Source organism: Thunnus maccoyii, chromosome 15 (assembly GCF_910596095.1).
Source record: "Thunnus maccoyii chromosome 15, fThuMac1.1, whole genome shotgun sequence".
Lineage (NCBI taxonomy): Eukaryota > Metazoa > Chordata > Actinopteri > Scombriformes > Scombridae > Thunnus > Thunnus maccoyii.
Window position 1 is genome coordinate 18,875,510 of NC_056547.1, and position 13,223 is coordinate 18,888,732.

The 13,223-nt window shown below is 38.9% G+C and overlaps 2 protein-coding genes across 7 annotated transcripts; one reads left to right on the top strand and one right to left on the bottom strand.

The window, feature by feature from the left end:
- Positions 1 to 1,643: 1,643 nt before the first annotated feature.
- On the bottom strand, positions 1,644 to 9,653 carry LOC121913009 (kelch-like protein 7). 4 transcript variants are annotated; one of them, XM_042435615.1, is made up of 14 exons: positions 9,563 to 9,585; positions 7,224 to 7,322; positions 6,400 to 6,505; positions 6,189 to 6,291; positions 5,539 to 5,632; positions 5,190 to 5,314; positions 4,817 to 4,992; positions 4,096 to 4,270; positions 3,741 to 3,883; positions 3,156 to 3,396; positions 2,703 to 2,904; positions 2,343 to 2,440; positions 2,007 to 2,190; positions 1,644 to 1,800 (listed from the first exon to the last, which is right to left on the bottom strand). In XM_042435615.1, exons 3-14 carry the CDS (start codon positions 6,502 to 6,504, stop codon positions 1,704 to 1,706), a joined length of 1,743 nt encoding a protein of 580 aa, XP_042291549.1. In that variant the 5' UTR covers position 6,505; positions 7,224 to 7,322; positions 9,563 to 9,585; the 3' UTR covers positions 1,644 to 1,703. The 4 variants fall into 4 exon arrangements, with proteins under 4 accessions (XP_042291549.1, XP_042291550.1, XP_042291547.1 ...); XM_042435616.1 differs by lacking the exon at positions 7,224 to 7,322 and having other exon boundaries at positions 2,361 to 2,440; positions 9,563 to 9,653; XM_042435613.1 differs by lacking the exon at positions 7,224 to 7,322 and having other exon boundaries at positions 9,563 to 9,653.
- Positions 9,654 to 9,678: 25 nt separating this feature from the next.
- On the top strand, positions 9,679 to 13,081 carry si:ch73-345f18.3. 3 transcript variants are annotated; one of them, XM_042435624.1, is made up of 5 exons: positions 9,679 to 9,758; positions 9,970 to 10,115; positions 10,654 to 10,732; positions 10,943 to 11,164; positions 11,279 to 13,081. In XM_042435624.1, the coding sequence occupies exons 2-5, from the start codon at positions 10,062 to 10,064 to the stop codon at positions 11,674 to 11,676; spliced, it is 753 nt and encodes a 250-aa protein (XP_042291558.1). In that variant the 5' UTR covers positions 9,679 to 9,758; positions 9,970 to 10,061; the 3' UTR covers positions 11,677 to 13,081. The 3 variants fall into 3 exon arrangements, with proteins under 3 accessions (XP_042291558.1, XP_042291557.1, XP_042291556.1); XM_042435623.1 differs by having other exon boundaries at positions 9,689 to 9,758; positions 9,962 to 10,115; XM_042435622.1 differs by having other exon boundaries at positions 9,724 to 10,115.
- The last annotated feature ends 142 nt before the right edge of the window (positions 13,082 to 13,223 follow it).

Genomic DNA, 13,223 nt, shown 5'->3' on the forward strand with positions numbered 1-13,223 from the left:
TGCTGCTGAGTCTGAGCAAATGACTGTTTTTGAAACAGAATCTGGGAGAATCCATAGAGGAACATTACTTAAAACAACAGATGGACTGTAGTTTTACTCTTTGAGACCCATCTTTCATGCAATCTTGCCTACAGTATAATCCATCCAAAACCTCTGTCATCAACCTTAGCATTCACTTAAACCTCAGTGGTGGGGTGTTCCTTTCCACATCCTTTTAGTCGAACCCAATAGTTTCTCTTGTCTAAGATGTAATGGCAACTCACCAGTTTCTACTAACAGAGCATTTATTGGAGTTGTTCTCATAGCCTCTAAACATAGTCTTAATGCTCTGTTCTGAACCCTGTCTAATCTTTGTAAAATTGTTTTACATACTTTACATACTTTACCATATTCTATACATCTATAATCAATAGTGGATCTTATTAGTGCCCAGTATATATTTAATAGTGATAGTTTATCAGCCCTCCAGTTATATTAACCACATACATTCCTCATGAAGTTTAAAGCTCTTACATTTTGTTTGTATTTGCTTTATATGAGAATTCTACATGGTCTTTTCGTCAAACCATAACCCTAAATATTTAAATTCTGGCACTCTCTCAAAAGGTTGTCCTTATAGATATAAGTCGATGTTAATTGGTGCTTTCTTTCATGTAAACAACATAAAACATGATTTAGCAACCGAAACCTTGAAACCTGTTGTATGACCAACTTTCAACAATCTGTAAAGCACTTTGAAGATTTTTTAATCACAATTAACATTTCTCCCTCTTTTCCAGATTTGCCCCATCATCTGCATATAATGAAGTACTTATATCTCTATTTGCATCCCTAAATGTATCGTTTATCATAATATTAAAAAGGATAAGGCTAATTACACTTCCATGAGGAATTCCATTTTCTATTTCAAACTCACTAGACATATCTGATCCCACTCTCCAATACCAAGCTGACTCATTTTAATTAGTAGCCCTTCTTTCCACCGTCTCATAAGCCTTTTTGATATCTTAGTATATGACAACCATTACTTATTTCATATGACGAGGTTTTTCAACATCATTACTCATCTTCACTAAAGCATCTATAGTAGATCTACCTCTATGGAATCCACTTCGAGATGGGCTTAGCAGTCCTTTATGCTCTAAAAAGTAATCTAGTTTTTTCAGCATCATCTTTTCTATTAATTTATATAAATGTCATGTTAAAGCTATAAGTCTATAGTTATCTGCATTACCTGGATCCTTACCTGGTTTAACCATAGACAATCAATGGACTTAACAAAAGTAAGTATCAGAGCACTTTTCCACCCACTAGGGAGTTTTCCTTCATTCCAGATCTTGTTGAACAAATCTAAAATAACATTAAAAATATTATCAGGTGAGCGTTAACCTCCTGAAAATGGCTTTATATTTAAATAGTATAAAATGGGGAAGTGATCACTAACATTAGTGGAGATGTTTGAGACTTTCCATTCACTAGATCTTGCTAAATGAGCACTCACCAGTGTAAGATCTAACCTTGTGATCACATGTTCATCCTTGTATCACTTCCGTTATTCAAACAATAACTTGTCCATTTTTAAAAAAAAACAACTTTTTATTTAGTTTAAACAAGGCCACAATGCACAATACCCCCCCCCCCCCCCCCCAACAGCAGCTGTAGGCATGTCCATCCCACTGCCGATGTTCGTTACTTGTCCATTTTTATTTATTTATATTTTTATTCAATCCGTGTGTGTCGACCAGACAGATCAGGCAGTTGGTGAAGGGATACGCTTGTACCTTCCTGCAAGTCACCCACCTGGACACACAGAAAAAAACTGATTAAAAAACACGAAACTGGAATAAAAAGCACTTTGCAAAGAGTTTATTTATTTCATTTATATCAAAGATATTGAGACACTAGTTACTGTTACTGCTACATATTAGCAGCAACAAGGTGTCAACGCCTATTTTTTGTGATATTAGTTTTATTTGACTAATATTGAGTCAAGTTGGTACACAAACCTGTCAGTGTTAGTGTGGTACTCCAGGACATGTTCGAGCCGCCCGACCTTTTGAAACCCCGCCAGCACATAGATGGTATCACCCACAGCCTCACACTTCACCGTAACACCTCGCCATGGCATCGCTGAGGCAGCACGCCACTCATTACTGGCGATGTCGTAGTACTCCACCGAGTCCAGATCACCTAGAAAAACACACAAAAGCAGATAGTGAGTTTCTTTATATCATGTCTCTGTACTTACACACAGAATATTATGACTACAGTGGCCACTGGTATTAATAGTACTGCATTACTCATTATCATTGTAGTAGTTGTGGTAATATTTGTATTATTACCCAGTGCCCCCTGCCCACCAATAGCATAGATCCTGTTGTTGACCACCACCAGCCCGTGGTTCTTCCTGGCCACTCTCATCCCACACAGCTTCTTCCATCTGAGGACAGAGAGAGGGAGACAGAGGCAGGTGAGAAGACAAGAAAAAGATCTGTTAAAATGTAAAATTGCCATGTAACAGAGAATACACACATGCAGCAATGCGACAAGAACAATACGTGCATCACTGCTTGTATCACTGTCATGTAAAACTCATTATTCAAAATTTGCTAATATGGTAAAGATTTCCCTTTCATCCTTACATTTTTTATATTACGTCAGAGTTACCTTCTTACTGTGTACAGTGTATTTCTCTGACTCACCGTTGTGTGTTGGGATCATAGACCTCACAGTTGTTGAGGACCCTGCCAGAGACATTGTTGCCCACAGTTCCTCCACAGACGTAGATGAGCCCATTGGCCTCCACTGAGCCGTGCCTGTAGCGGGCCCTCAGCATGCTGGTTTTCACCTGCCATGACTCTGTCCTGGTGTCGTAGCACTCGAAAAGGTCCAGGGCTGAGCTCCCTGCAGACACACGCATACAGTACATAACATCATGACTAAATATGTTCAAAAGTAGGAGGTATTTCTCCCATAACGAATAATCAACTCTCCTATATTTCTGGCAGAATTTATCTTTTTTTTGGCAATTCAACTTCTCAAGACTTGAAAGATATCAATTCAAAGTTTGCTACTTTTTTCTTAACCAAACCAAACTACAAACTTTAGTTATCCAAGCTATAAGCTCCTAGGTCCCTCATATTCCCTGTTCTCACCCATTCCAGATCCCCCGGATGTGTAGATCTTGCCCTGGGCGACGCAGGCAGCCAGGCTGTCACGAGGTGTGGGAGGACCTGGCTTGGAGTACCGGCTGTCCTTCAGGATGTTGTAGCAGTCCATACGTTTAATGGGGAAGAGCTGTGAGCCACCCAGAATGTACACCACATTGTCACAGAAGACGGCTGTAGCGTCCCGGCGCTTCTCAAAGGGGCAGCGGATGTCTGTCCAGCTGGAGTCCTGCATAAAAACCAAGATTGACACTTGACCACTGGCAAATATGATTAGATTAGACTTAACTATACAAAGCTATGCTATATTGTTGTTTGTGCAACATATAATCCATACAGGGTGAGATACTTATACTGTCAACTTTTCATAATCTGAGAAAATTAACCTTAATTTTCACTTGCTAACAATGAGCACTTTTAAGCTCAAAAGTAGTAAAAAATTCTCTCAACTGACACCCCAAATTGGAGTTTTTCAGTTTCACACTGAAGTATGCATAAGGGTATATATACACCCAACATTTGCTGACTTGACAGCTGGTGGGGGTTTCTTTGATTGTACGTGCAAACAGGTACCTTAGGGTTGAAGTAGCGGCAGGATTTCAGCTGAGAGCCTCCAAACAAGGCGATTTGGTAATCATGCTTCTTGCGTCGTGGGCGGCTGCTCTCTCCCAGGTCCTCCCGATCCTCCAGAGACAGTAGGTGGTAGCGCATCGCACCTGGGACAAAAGCACAGGCTCTTTTTTGTTTCGTGTGAGTATGTGTGCTCATGTAAAGCAAACAGACCCTAAAACTTATCAAGTTTGAATGTTTATTTTTTTGTGTTTCTTCACATGAGAATGATACAATCAGTATTATATATGTTATTATGTCTATAATTATATGTATGTCCATATGTTTGTGTGTATGGGTTTTATCTCTTTCTACGCACTGGTGACCATCTTGAGGCACTGTGGGTTTTCCTGGATGAGAGGCTCGGCCTGCACTGTCCTGGACAGAAAGGTGATGGAGACCAGGGGGAAGCGAACACACCCCAGCACCTCCACCATATACTGCTGTCTGTTACACACATCGTACTTCAGCCAGCGCACCGCTGCGTCATAAATCTACAAAATACAACAATAAAACATGGATGAAAATATTACTTACAAGGGATATTCTCTCTAGCAAAATCTATTGCTCAGGGTGTCCTAGTTGAAAATTCACTCTCCTGTCTCTCTAGGTTTTGAACTGTCTGATGGCAAAGCAAAAAACTTGATATAATTTTGCTGGTTTATGGCTAAAGGTTACCGCACAGGTCAGAAAAATACAAAGTACAAGTACTTTACAGCAGATAATAAGAAGGCTGTTTGCAGGCCAATTCTCTATTGTTAATTTTGCTTTGTTGTGAGTAACCCTATTTATTTGGTACAAGCTTGTTCAAAATAAGCATTATTTGCACATATTACTTTTCTAAAAAGAGTTAGGGACTTATTCTTGTGCCACTTCCCCAATCTTCCCCAGTCCTGCTGAAATAAAACAGTAATACTGGGAGATTTCTGCAAAAAGGTGGGTTTTTTGGTTCTTAAGTATGTTCTTTAAAATTATAGCACAAAATAAATCAAGCATGTAGTCAAAGAATGTTGTTGCGTGTATATATTATAGATGTGTACCTGGTCCTCAGCACGGACAGCGAGTTTGTCCTGGTGCAGTAGATGTGTGAGCTGTGTGACGTGCAGTTGCAGGAACTCTTCCAGTTTGTAGACTTCAGTGAAGTGGAGCTGGGAAAAGTCCTCTGCTGCTGCCTTGAGCTCAGGACAGTCCATACAGTCTGCCAGGGCTGAGATTCCTGCAGGAGGACAGAATAAGGAGCAATGAGTAATGAGTTTTCCTGCCTAGCCTTAAAAAGCATAACTCGCTCAGCTGGAATACATCAGCCCTTAGTCTAGGTTTTAATTAATAACTGATGCAGGTGACTCAATAACTTAATGCTCAAAGGGCTCAGCAAGTGATATAAGAGTTACTTAATTGTATTTCAGTTCTCACCCAGGCAGTTTGTTGCATCAATCTGTCCTTTGAGGAACTCCACACACATTTTCTTCACTGGCTCAATCTGGTACTGGTTGGCTGCATCCAGCAACGACTGGACATTACTGCTGTTCACTGAAATCCTGGCACACACATACTTACCTTACCATTAAAAGTCAATACTGAGGTGGTTCTGGTGAAATCACAACACAAAGTGTCAAGACAGGTGACAGCAGCAGCTGGAACAGGTGGATCTTCTGTAAAGTTTAGTGACTTTTCTAAGCAATTATGATTGATAGTATTTTTTTTAAATAGAGGACAACACTAACCACCACACCTGCGCTCTACTTTTAGCCAAGGTTCTTACCTAGCTGTGTAGATAAAATCAATCAACAGCTCAATGATCTCAGGCTCAACACTCCTGAGTTCCACCTCATGGGATATCGACTCCATCATTCTGGCTAGAAGTAAGAGAAAAAGCTCAGAATTCATAGGAAATAAACAAATCCAACAATATATGGCAACATGAAATGAAATGGTTTTCAATTTTTCCTGGTTTGCGTGGCAACAGTTTGGGGAGAACTCCATTATTAATAAAGTATAATCATATATCATGATTTTGGTTTATAAAATTAATCATTTTGGTAAATTGGCCATAATCAAAGATTCTGCTTCTGTGTCTGGAGCTAAAATTATATTATTATAAAAGTTCAGTATCTTAGATTATTAAGACTAGTAATGATGATTACAATATCTAAATACATTACAGGGGTTTCACGTGAGGTTCATGGTTAAAGTTAACTTTGTTTCTTTTTGCAGCTTATTCAACTCTTAATACTAAAACAGCACAGATTTCAATACTTTAGAATAAAGGTGCTCATTTTGAAGCATTTTCGAAACACAGCCCTGCATCTGTGATATAATGTTCTATCAGAAATCACATTATCTCCAGCAGCAGAGGCAATTTCCTCACTGTAGTGGTCCATTGGGGCTCAACGTACAAAATATCACACTTACTGGTGAACATGAGGCTGAAGAAATGGCTGGCAGCAGCCAGCACCACTCTGTGGGCAGAAATTTTTTTCCCCTGAACCACCAGGGTCACATCACAGAGGGTACCCTGATGAAAACACACACACAAAGTGTCAAGACAGGGTGGAGAACATACATCTACAAAACTGTATGCTCAAGCACAAATAACATAAGCAAGGTATTCTTACAGACTCACCTGCTTCCTCATGTTGTTTATGACACTCATGATGCTGGACAGCTGCCTGGACTCATCTGTGGTGTCACACTTTCTCTCGCTCTTCATCTTGGAGCTTGACACCATGCTTGTATTTTAACAAAAGGAAGTATCAGAGCACTTTTCCACCCACTAGGAAGTTTTCCTGTGTTACAGATCTTGTTGAACAAATCTAAAATAATATTCAAAATATTATCAGGTAACTGTTTTATGTATTTCATAACATAATTTATTGTGTCCAGGAGCAGTATAACCACTAACAGCCAGGGTACTTTTCAGCTCAGAAATTGTATATTCTAAATCCAGACAAGAATCCACTCTATCTCTGATCCTGTTCACTTCAGAGTTTTCTCTTAATATCTCTTTTCCTCTGTGCCTGTCCTCAAGATGGTTTCCACTGTGGACACTTGCAAATATTTTCCCAAGCAAATTATCCTTTTCCTCATAATTATCCTTAATTGTTTACCATCAACTAGAACAGGAATTTGTACAGATACTCTTTTCCAACTCATTTTCTTTAACATTGTCCATACCCTTTAATTGGACTTCCCCTCTTATGCTTGAGCAAAATTACCTCCACGTTTTTCTTTGTTCATTTAATAACTTTCCTAACCTTGGCTCTCTTTCTTTAATGCCGCACAATTGAAGGTTTGAGGTTTCACACAATCACCCACATCATTACCACATGTTCAGTTACTTTCATTTGTAGTCACTAGTTTACATTTTACATTGTTTTGTCATATTGCTAGTTGGTTGAATTAAGTTATATGAATGTATTAATTAGTTTCTCTTGGGCTTTGAGTTACCTGGCTGCTGAATTCTCCTTCCTGGTCTGACAGAAGATGGGGCTGAGGGTGGAGCCTGGTTTTATGCAAAGGCCCAAGCCAAAGACCAGACCAAGACCTCTGACAGCATGGAGGATGATCAGGGTTTCTTTGTGTTGAGTTTCAGTTATTGTCTATGTTGTCTTCCTCTGTGTGTGTTTATTGGCTTGATTAGCTAGTACATTAACATCTTGTTTCGTTAGCCTTATTTTTCAGTAGAGTTATGTTTTGTTGATCTCTTTTTAAGGACCCTATAACTCTGTTAATTCATTTGCTTTTATTTGTTTTGTTGAATAATTTTTGGGAAAATAAACCCAACTTTTGAACTCCAAACCTGTGTTTCCTTGTGCCTTCCCTGTTCAGTGCACGACAGTAATCAATAACATTTTCTTGATTTAAATTCTTTCTCACCATTTTAAAAGCTTGATTTCGTACTTTTATGGCCTCGCTACACTCATCATTTCACCAAGGTACAACTCTCCTTTCACCACATATTTTAGTCGTTGGAACATAGATTGATTATGTATTTATTATCATATCTGTAATTGTATCTGTGCATTCATCTTCCATGTTTATACTCCTTCCTAATTCTGCACAGTATTCCTTAAATTCATCCCATTTAGCTTTAGGAAAGCACCATCTACTGTGAGAACCTTTTTCCTGAAAATGCCTTTGTATTTAAAGAGCATGAAATTGGGACGTGATCACTACCAATAGTGGAGATGTTTGAAACTTTCCATTCACTAGATCTTGATAAATGAGCACTCACTAGTGAAAGATCTAAGCTTATGATCACATTTCTGTTCATCCTTGTACCACTTCTGTTATTCAAACAAACCAACAAACTATCATCTATCAGGTCTGCAATCACTTGTTCATTTTTATCTGTTTCACTGTTTCCCCATAAATTGTTGTGAGCATTAAAGACTCCAATACATATTTCTCTTTTGCTATTCTCACCTGCTATTTCATGGAACATTTCCATAGTTAGTGACTGGCATGGATTATAAAAGTTAACACGCTTAATTTTTCCTTTTGGTCTGCATATTTCAATAACCACACATTCATATTTATTTGGACAGGATAATTTCCTAAATATTGCACATTCCCCACCTTGTTTAATGTTTCTATCACATCTCACTGAAGTATATCCTGGTATTGTAAAGTCTACATGTGGTTTTAAACAGGTTTCTTGAACACAAATTGCATCTGATAAAACATCTAGTCAATAAACCTACATTTTAAACTCTTGACCATTTGCAATTAAACCTCTAGCATTCCACTGAAGAATGTGGATTACCATTACGATATTGATCACTACTTTCAAAGGCATCACAGTTCAGTGGATTGAGCATTTCATATATTGTATCTCCTTCAGTGTTTGTGATCCCTAAATACTGTAGTTCCTTGCTACATCAACAATTGTATCAATTCATGCCCTTCCATCTTCTTGTTGGAAAGCTATAAAAGCCACTTTGCAGATAAACTCAACAAAGTTAAATCTACAAGTTAAGTCCCCTCCTTGACTCTTGCACAGTGTTTGCTCTCCTTACTGTGGGAGATTTTCTTTCATGTATTTGACTGAGGCTCTCCGTTTGTTTTTCTGTTATTTTCTTGTTTACTCATTTACTTTATTTGATGCTTCAGCATATGAAACCTGGTTCATAATTTTGTATCTTTGTACGTCTCTCACAACACAGCCTTTAAAAGCGGCACTGTGTTCTCCTCCACAGTTGCAGCACTTCACTATCATTTTCTGTCAAGTTCTGACACAATGTCTTATTATTAATGATATTGATAGTAGAGCACCAGATATTACAACTATTTTGGCAACTGCACCTGGAATGTGTGTCTTGACTTTTTCTTCATTAATCTTTTTCTCGTCCAAAACCTTTCTCTGTTGTTCTGCATCCTTTGCAAATGTTAGTAGTCTTCTGTTGTTCAAGTATTTTGCAAACATAACTTTCTGAATCTCCTTTTCAATTGCCTTTGTGACTTTTACTGAAGTGAGGGGACTACCATCTTTGTTCACCACAATGATTGCTTTCCATTCTTTATTTTGTTCTGTGCTATTTCAACATTAGTTGTAGGCCTACTGCTTGAGGCCCTGTCTGAGGATTTCACCCTTTTGACATTGTCATCAGAATCCTCACTTTAACTACTGGATATTTCAAAGTTAGTCTTTTTCCTCCTTTTCTGGTAGTGGACCTGATACCAGTCCATTCCACTGTAATCACAATCATCATCTAAATTCTCTGCCATGATTTCTACATTCAAGCCACAAATGTTGCAAATCCGCCAAACCTTTCATAATTCCTCACCCTCTGTCCACGCTTCTCCACCTGCCAGCCAATCCCAAAGAGGCCAATCCAGGTTGTAGTGTCTTCTTCTTCTACGGTTTTAATTCTGGTTGAATATACTCGCTTTCGCCCTCTACCGACACACCTGTCACATTACAAATTGACCTGCAGGATTGCGAAACTGATTTTTTGTTCTTCAGCAAGGTTTATAGATCCAGTGAGCTGTTCAGAACAAAACATTTTGGTAGTTTGTGTCTATTAGAATAGCAGATTTCTACATTTAATTCTATCATCAAGGCGCTAACACAGCTAATGGCGACAGCAGTAATTTAGAGCTCACCTATAGGTGCACCTGCCTGTCAGGTGGGCAATATTTCATGTCTGCACAGTAATCTTAATAAAGATAACCAGGAAGAAAAGTTTTTCAGGAATCTCGTGACGCTGACGTCACGCGGAATGCGGATCGTATTGTCCGAGATAATTGACCTGAAAACAAATTGAGACCTCAGAGCTTCAGAAAATGCCCCGTTTTCTCTGCTGTTGCTGCTTCTCAAGTGAAACCTCCGGCAACGAGGTACGTGTTTACACTGTATTCATTTATGTGTTATTGACTATGAGATTATAAAGTGTTTCCCCTCGAGTTCATGCAGGAAACTTGATCACTACGTTGCTTCAGTGAGTTTACTGGATTACTAATAGCCCAATTTAGTGTAAGTATAGTGAGAACGGCAACCATTATAAGCCTTTAAAGCATGCTTTACAGATGTCACAGGGGGGAAAAAAACCTCGAAACAGTGATTAATGTTTCTTTGAAGATTAAAAATTAAATTTAATCTCACTGATCTGTCACAATACAAAGTACAATGATACAAAAGGAGAAGAGCACATAGGCCATAGGTGTTTACACTGTCTTCATAAAGGCAATGTGAAACACACCATACTCTAAAAAAGAGTATTTTGTAGTAGATGTGAATCATAAGTACCGGGTTGGTGTTATTACATGGATCCAGGTAAACACAAGCACACAATTACTGCTTTATGTCTCTTTTTGGAAAGTGCCAGTAAAAATTATATGAAGAAAGTCATTTTCAGGCTCCCTTTGACCTTTTCAGAGGCAGCCTCTCCTGCAGCCCACACCACCTGAACTGAAAGAACCTGAATCAGCCAGGCAGACCCGACCAGCACACAATGGTACATCATCCCTCGCTAACCTATATTTTCATATTTTCATCTTAACAACTGATTCTGCTTCACAGCCATTTAAATGTTGTATATCACCTGAGACATGTTTTGTTTGTAAGTGTGTATTCTGCATACTTCTTTATATTCTGATTTTTTTTTAACACTACATGTGGCGGTGTTGAGTGTCTATGATGTGATGTTTCTTTTTTCTCCTCCCAGATGCACAGACTGTGAGGCGGATCGGCAGGCTGGTGATGAGGAGGGTGTGTGTGCCAGAGTTGGACCAGAGGTTTTCAGACATGGCTGAGACCTTCAACGAGCAGCAGCAACACTATGAGTCCATGACCCGACACATCGGCAACCTGCGAAGGAGTTGCGACTGTACTCAGGGTGACAGTCTGGCTATATCTGAATGTGTGGGGATGATCAGAGAGGAGCACAGTGAGTGACACAAACAGAGGTCATATTGCTGCTCAGAGCTCCCAGGTTGCCATGTCTCAATTTTCTGTTTTCCTTTGTTTCTCTCTTTCAATGTCCATCTCTTTTTGTGTTTAGAGGCAAAGTACAGGGTCTCCCTTAAGATGAAGGGCTACGACTTCTCCCTCTGTGTGATCCCTGTGGGGTCAGAGGGTGAAAGCGAGGAGGAGCCGATATCTCCACTTCTGCGATTAGCTCAGGATGAACTGAAGGGCACTTCAGAGAGCGCCAAGGCCGCCATCTCGAAGGGCACTACTCTGCAAGAGCTGATCGGCTGGCTGCTCCGAAGTAAGGATCAAATGGCTGAGCAAGTGAAGGGGGCAGCAGCAACTTACCAGGAGCAAGGAAGACTGAATGAGAACCTGGAAGAGAACATGAAGGAAGTGAGGAGGGCGAAGGAACTGTCGCTGAGTTACAGACAACAAGCTGGGGAAGTCCTCACTGAGGCTGCAGAGATAACAGGGACTCTTCTGTAGTTCATACACATTTTGAATACTTCAGCTGAGTCCACCAAGTGCATTACAAGTATACAGGATACAAAGATTATACACATTCTTTGACACTTGTGGGTAGAATTAACCACTGCCTGCACCACTCAGCCAAGGAATCAGGAAAAAAAAAGTCCATTTATGCATCAAAACTGCAGCCCATCTCTAGGATTAAAATGTATATTGGGTCTCTACTTCTGAAAACAACATCAGGAGTGTTAGTGTCAATGTTTCAGAGCCGATAACGAGACATGCACACACAGAATGCCATACACAGGCTGTTGCAGCCTCTTGTATCATGTTTGTTATAAGGACATGAAGACAAATGAAATAATATCAGCATTTTTAATCATTTTTAAAATGTTTTATCAACATCTTAAAAAAAAAAAGCGTGTATGTATTTTCTTGAATATGTGAAATGTAACCAGCTAACAGTAGGGGGCATCGCACACTCACTTTTAAATTCTAATACTGTAGTTTTTTTTTACTTGTATAAAAATTCCTTGTGTCAAAAAAATATTATTATTAATATCACTGTTATTATAGAATTTTGTACCAATATAGAAACTTTTATTTTTGCAGAATTTGCCTCGAGGAATGACTATTAATTGGCGTCCTGGATGCACAAGTATTCTGGTTGTGACACTAGATTAGTACATTTCTTCCATGATAGTTTTTGCCTGCCATAAAACAGGACACAGCCTCTCACAGCAGCAATGAGAATTTAACTGGAGGTTTTATTCTGATATTGTGATTGTAATTGCATTTTGTTATTGTAAGATTCAAATTGAGCAGATTGTCGGCTTGTTTTCCACAGAAGCTCCACTGCTTTTATTAACTGATTAAAAATAGCAGTTTTCCAGCTGCTGTTAATGTGAAAGCCAACAAACACATGATCATATGCCATCTTGATAATTAATTTTGGAAAATCCATTGTTACAGAGGTCATTGTCAAGTGGCCATGCATTATTTATCTGGGAGATACAGTTTTAGAGCGTTGCTTTTGCCTTAAGCTTTACAGATTAATTTGGTATGGACTGTGGCGGATATAGTGAGTAAGAAGAGAGAACATTGAGTTGTTTTTCTTGCAATGAAAATGTTTGGTACAAATAAGTAAATTAATACATATTGTAAATTTAATTATTTAGCTGTATGCATGTTTAATACAGGCAACCTATTCATGTCCTTTGTTGCTTTGTTTAGATCACCCTATGTTATTACATTTTCAAAAAAGGAGTAATTGTCTATGTTCATAATTAAGAAATTAATTATTAAGAATAAAACATAATTCAACTGTGGTTTAAATGTTGCCTTATAATCGATTATTTTTACACTGCAATCAATTGCCAAATGCCAATAAATTTCTTATTTATGTGATTCATTAATAGCATGTTTGGTAGACCACTCTGCTGCTGTCAGCTGTCAAAGAGCAGTGAATGACCGTGACAACCTACGCTGATCGTGGAAATTATTAACATGCGGCCTTACCTGTAATTTGATTGGATGCAGCGTTTGGGGGGCGCGGCGGTTAGATT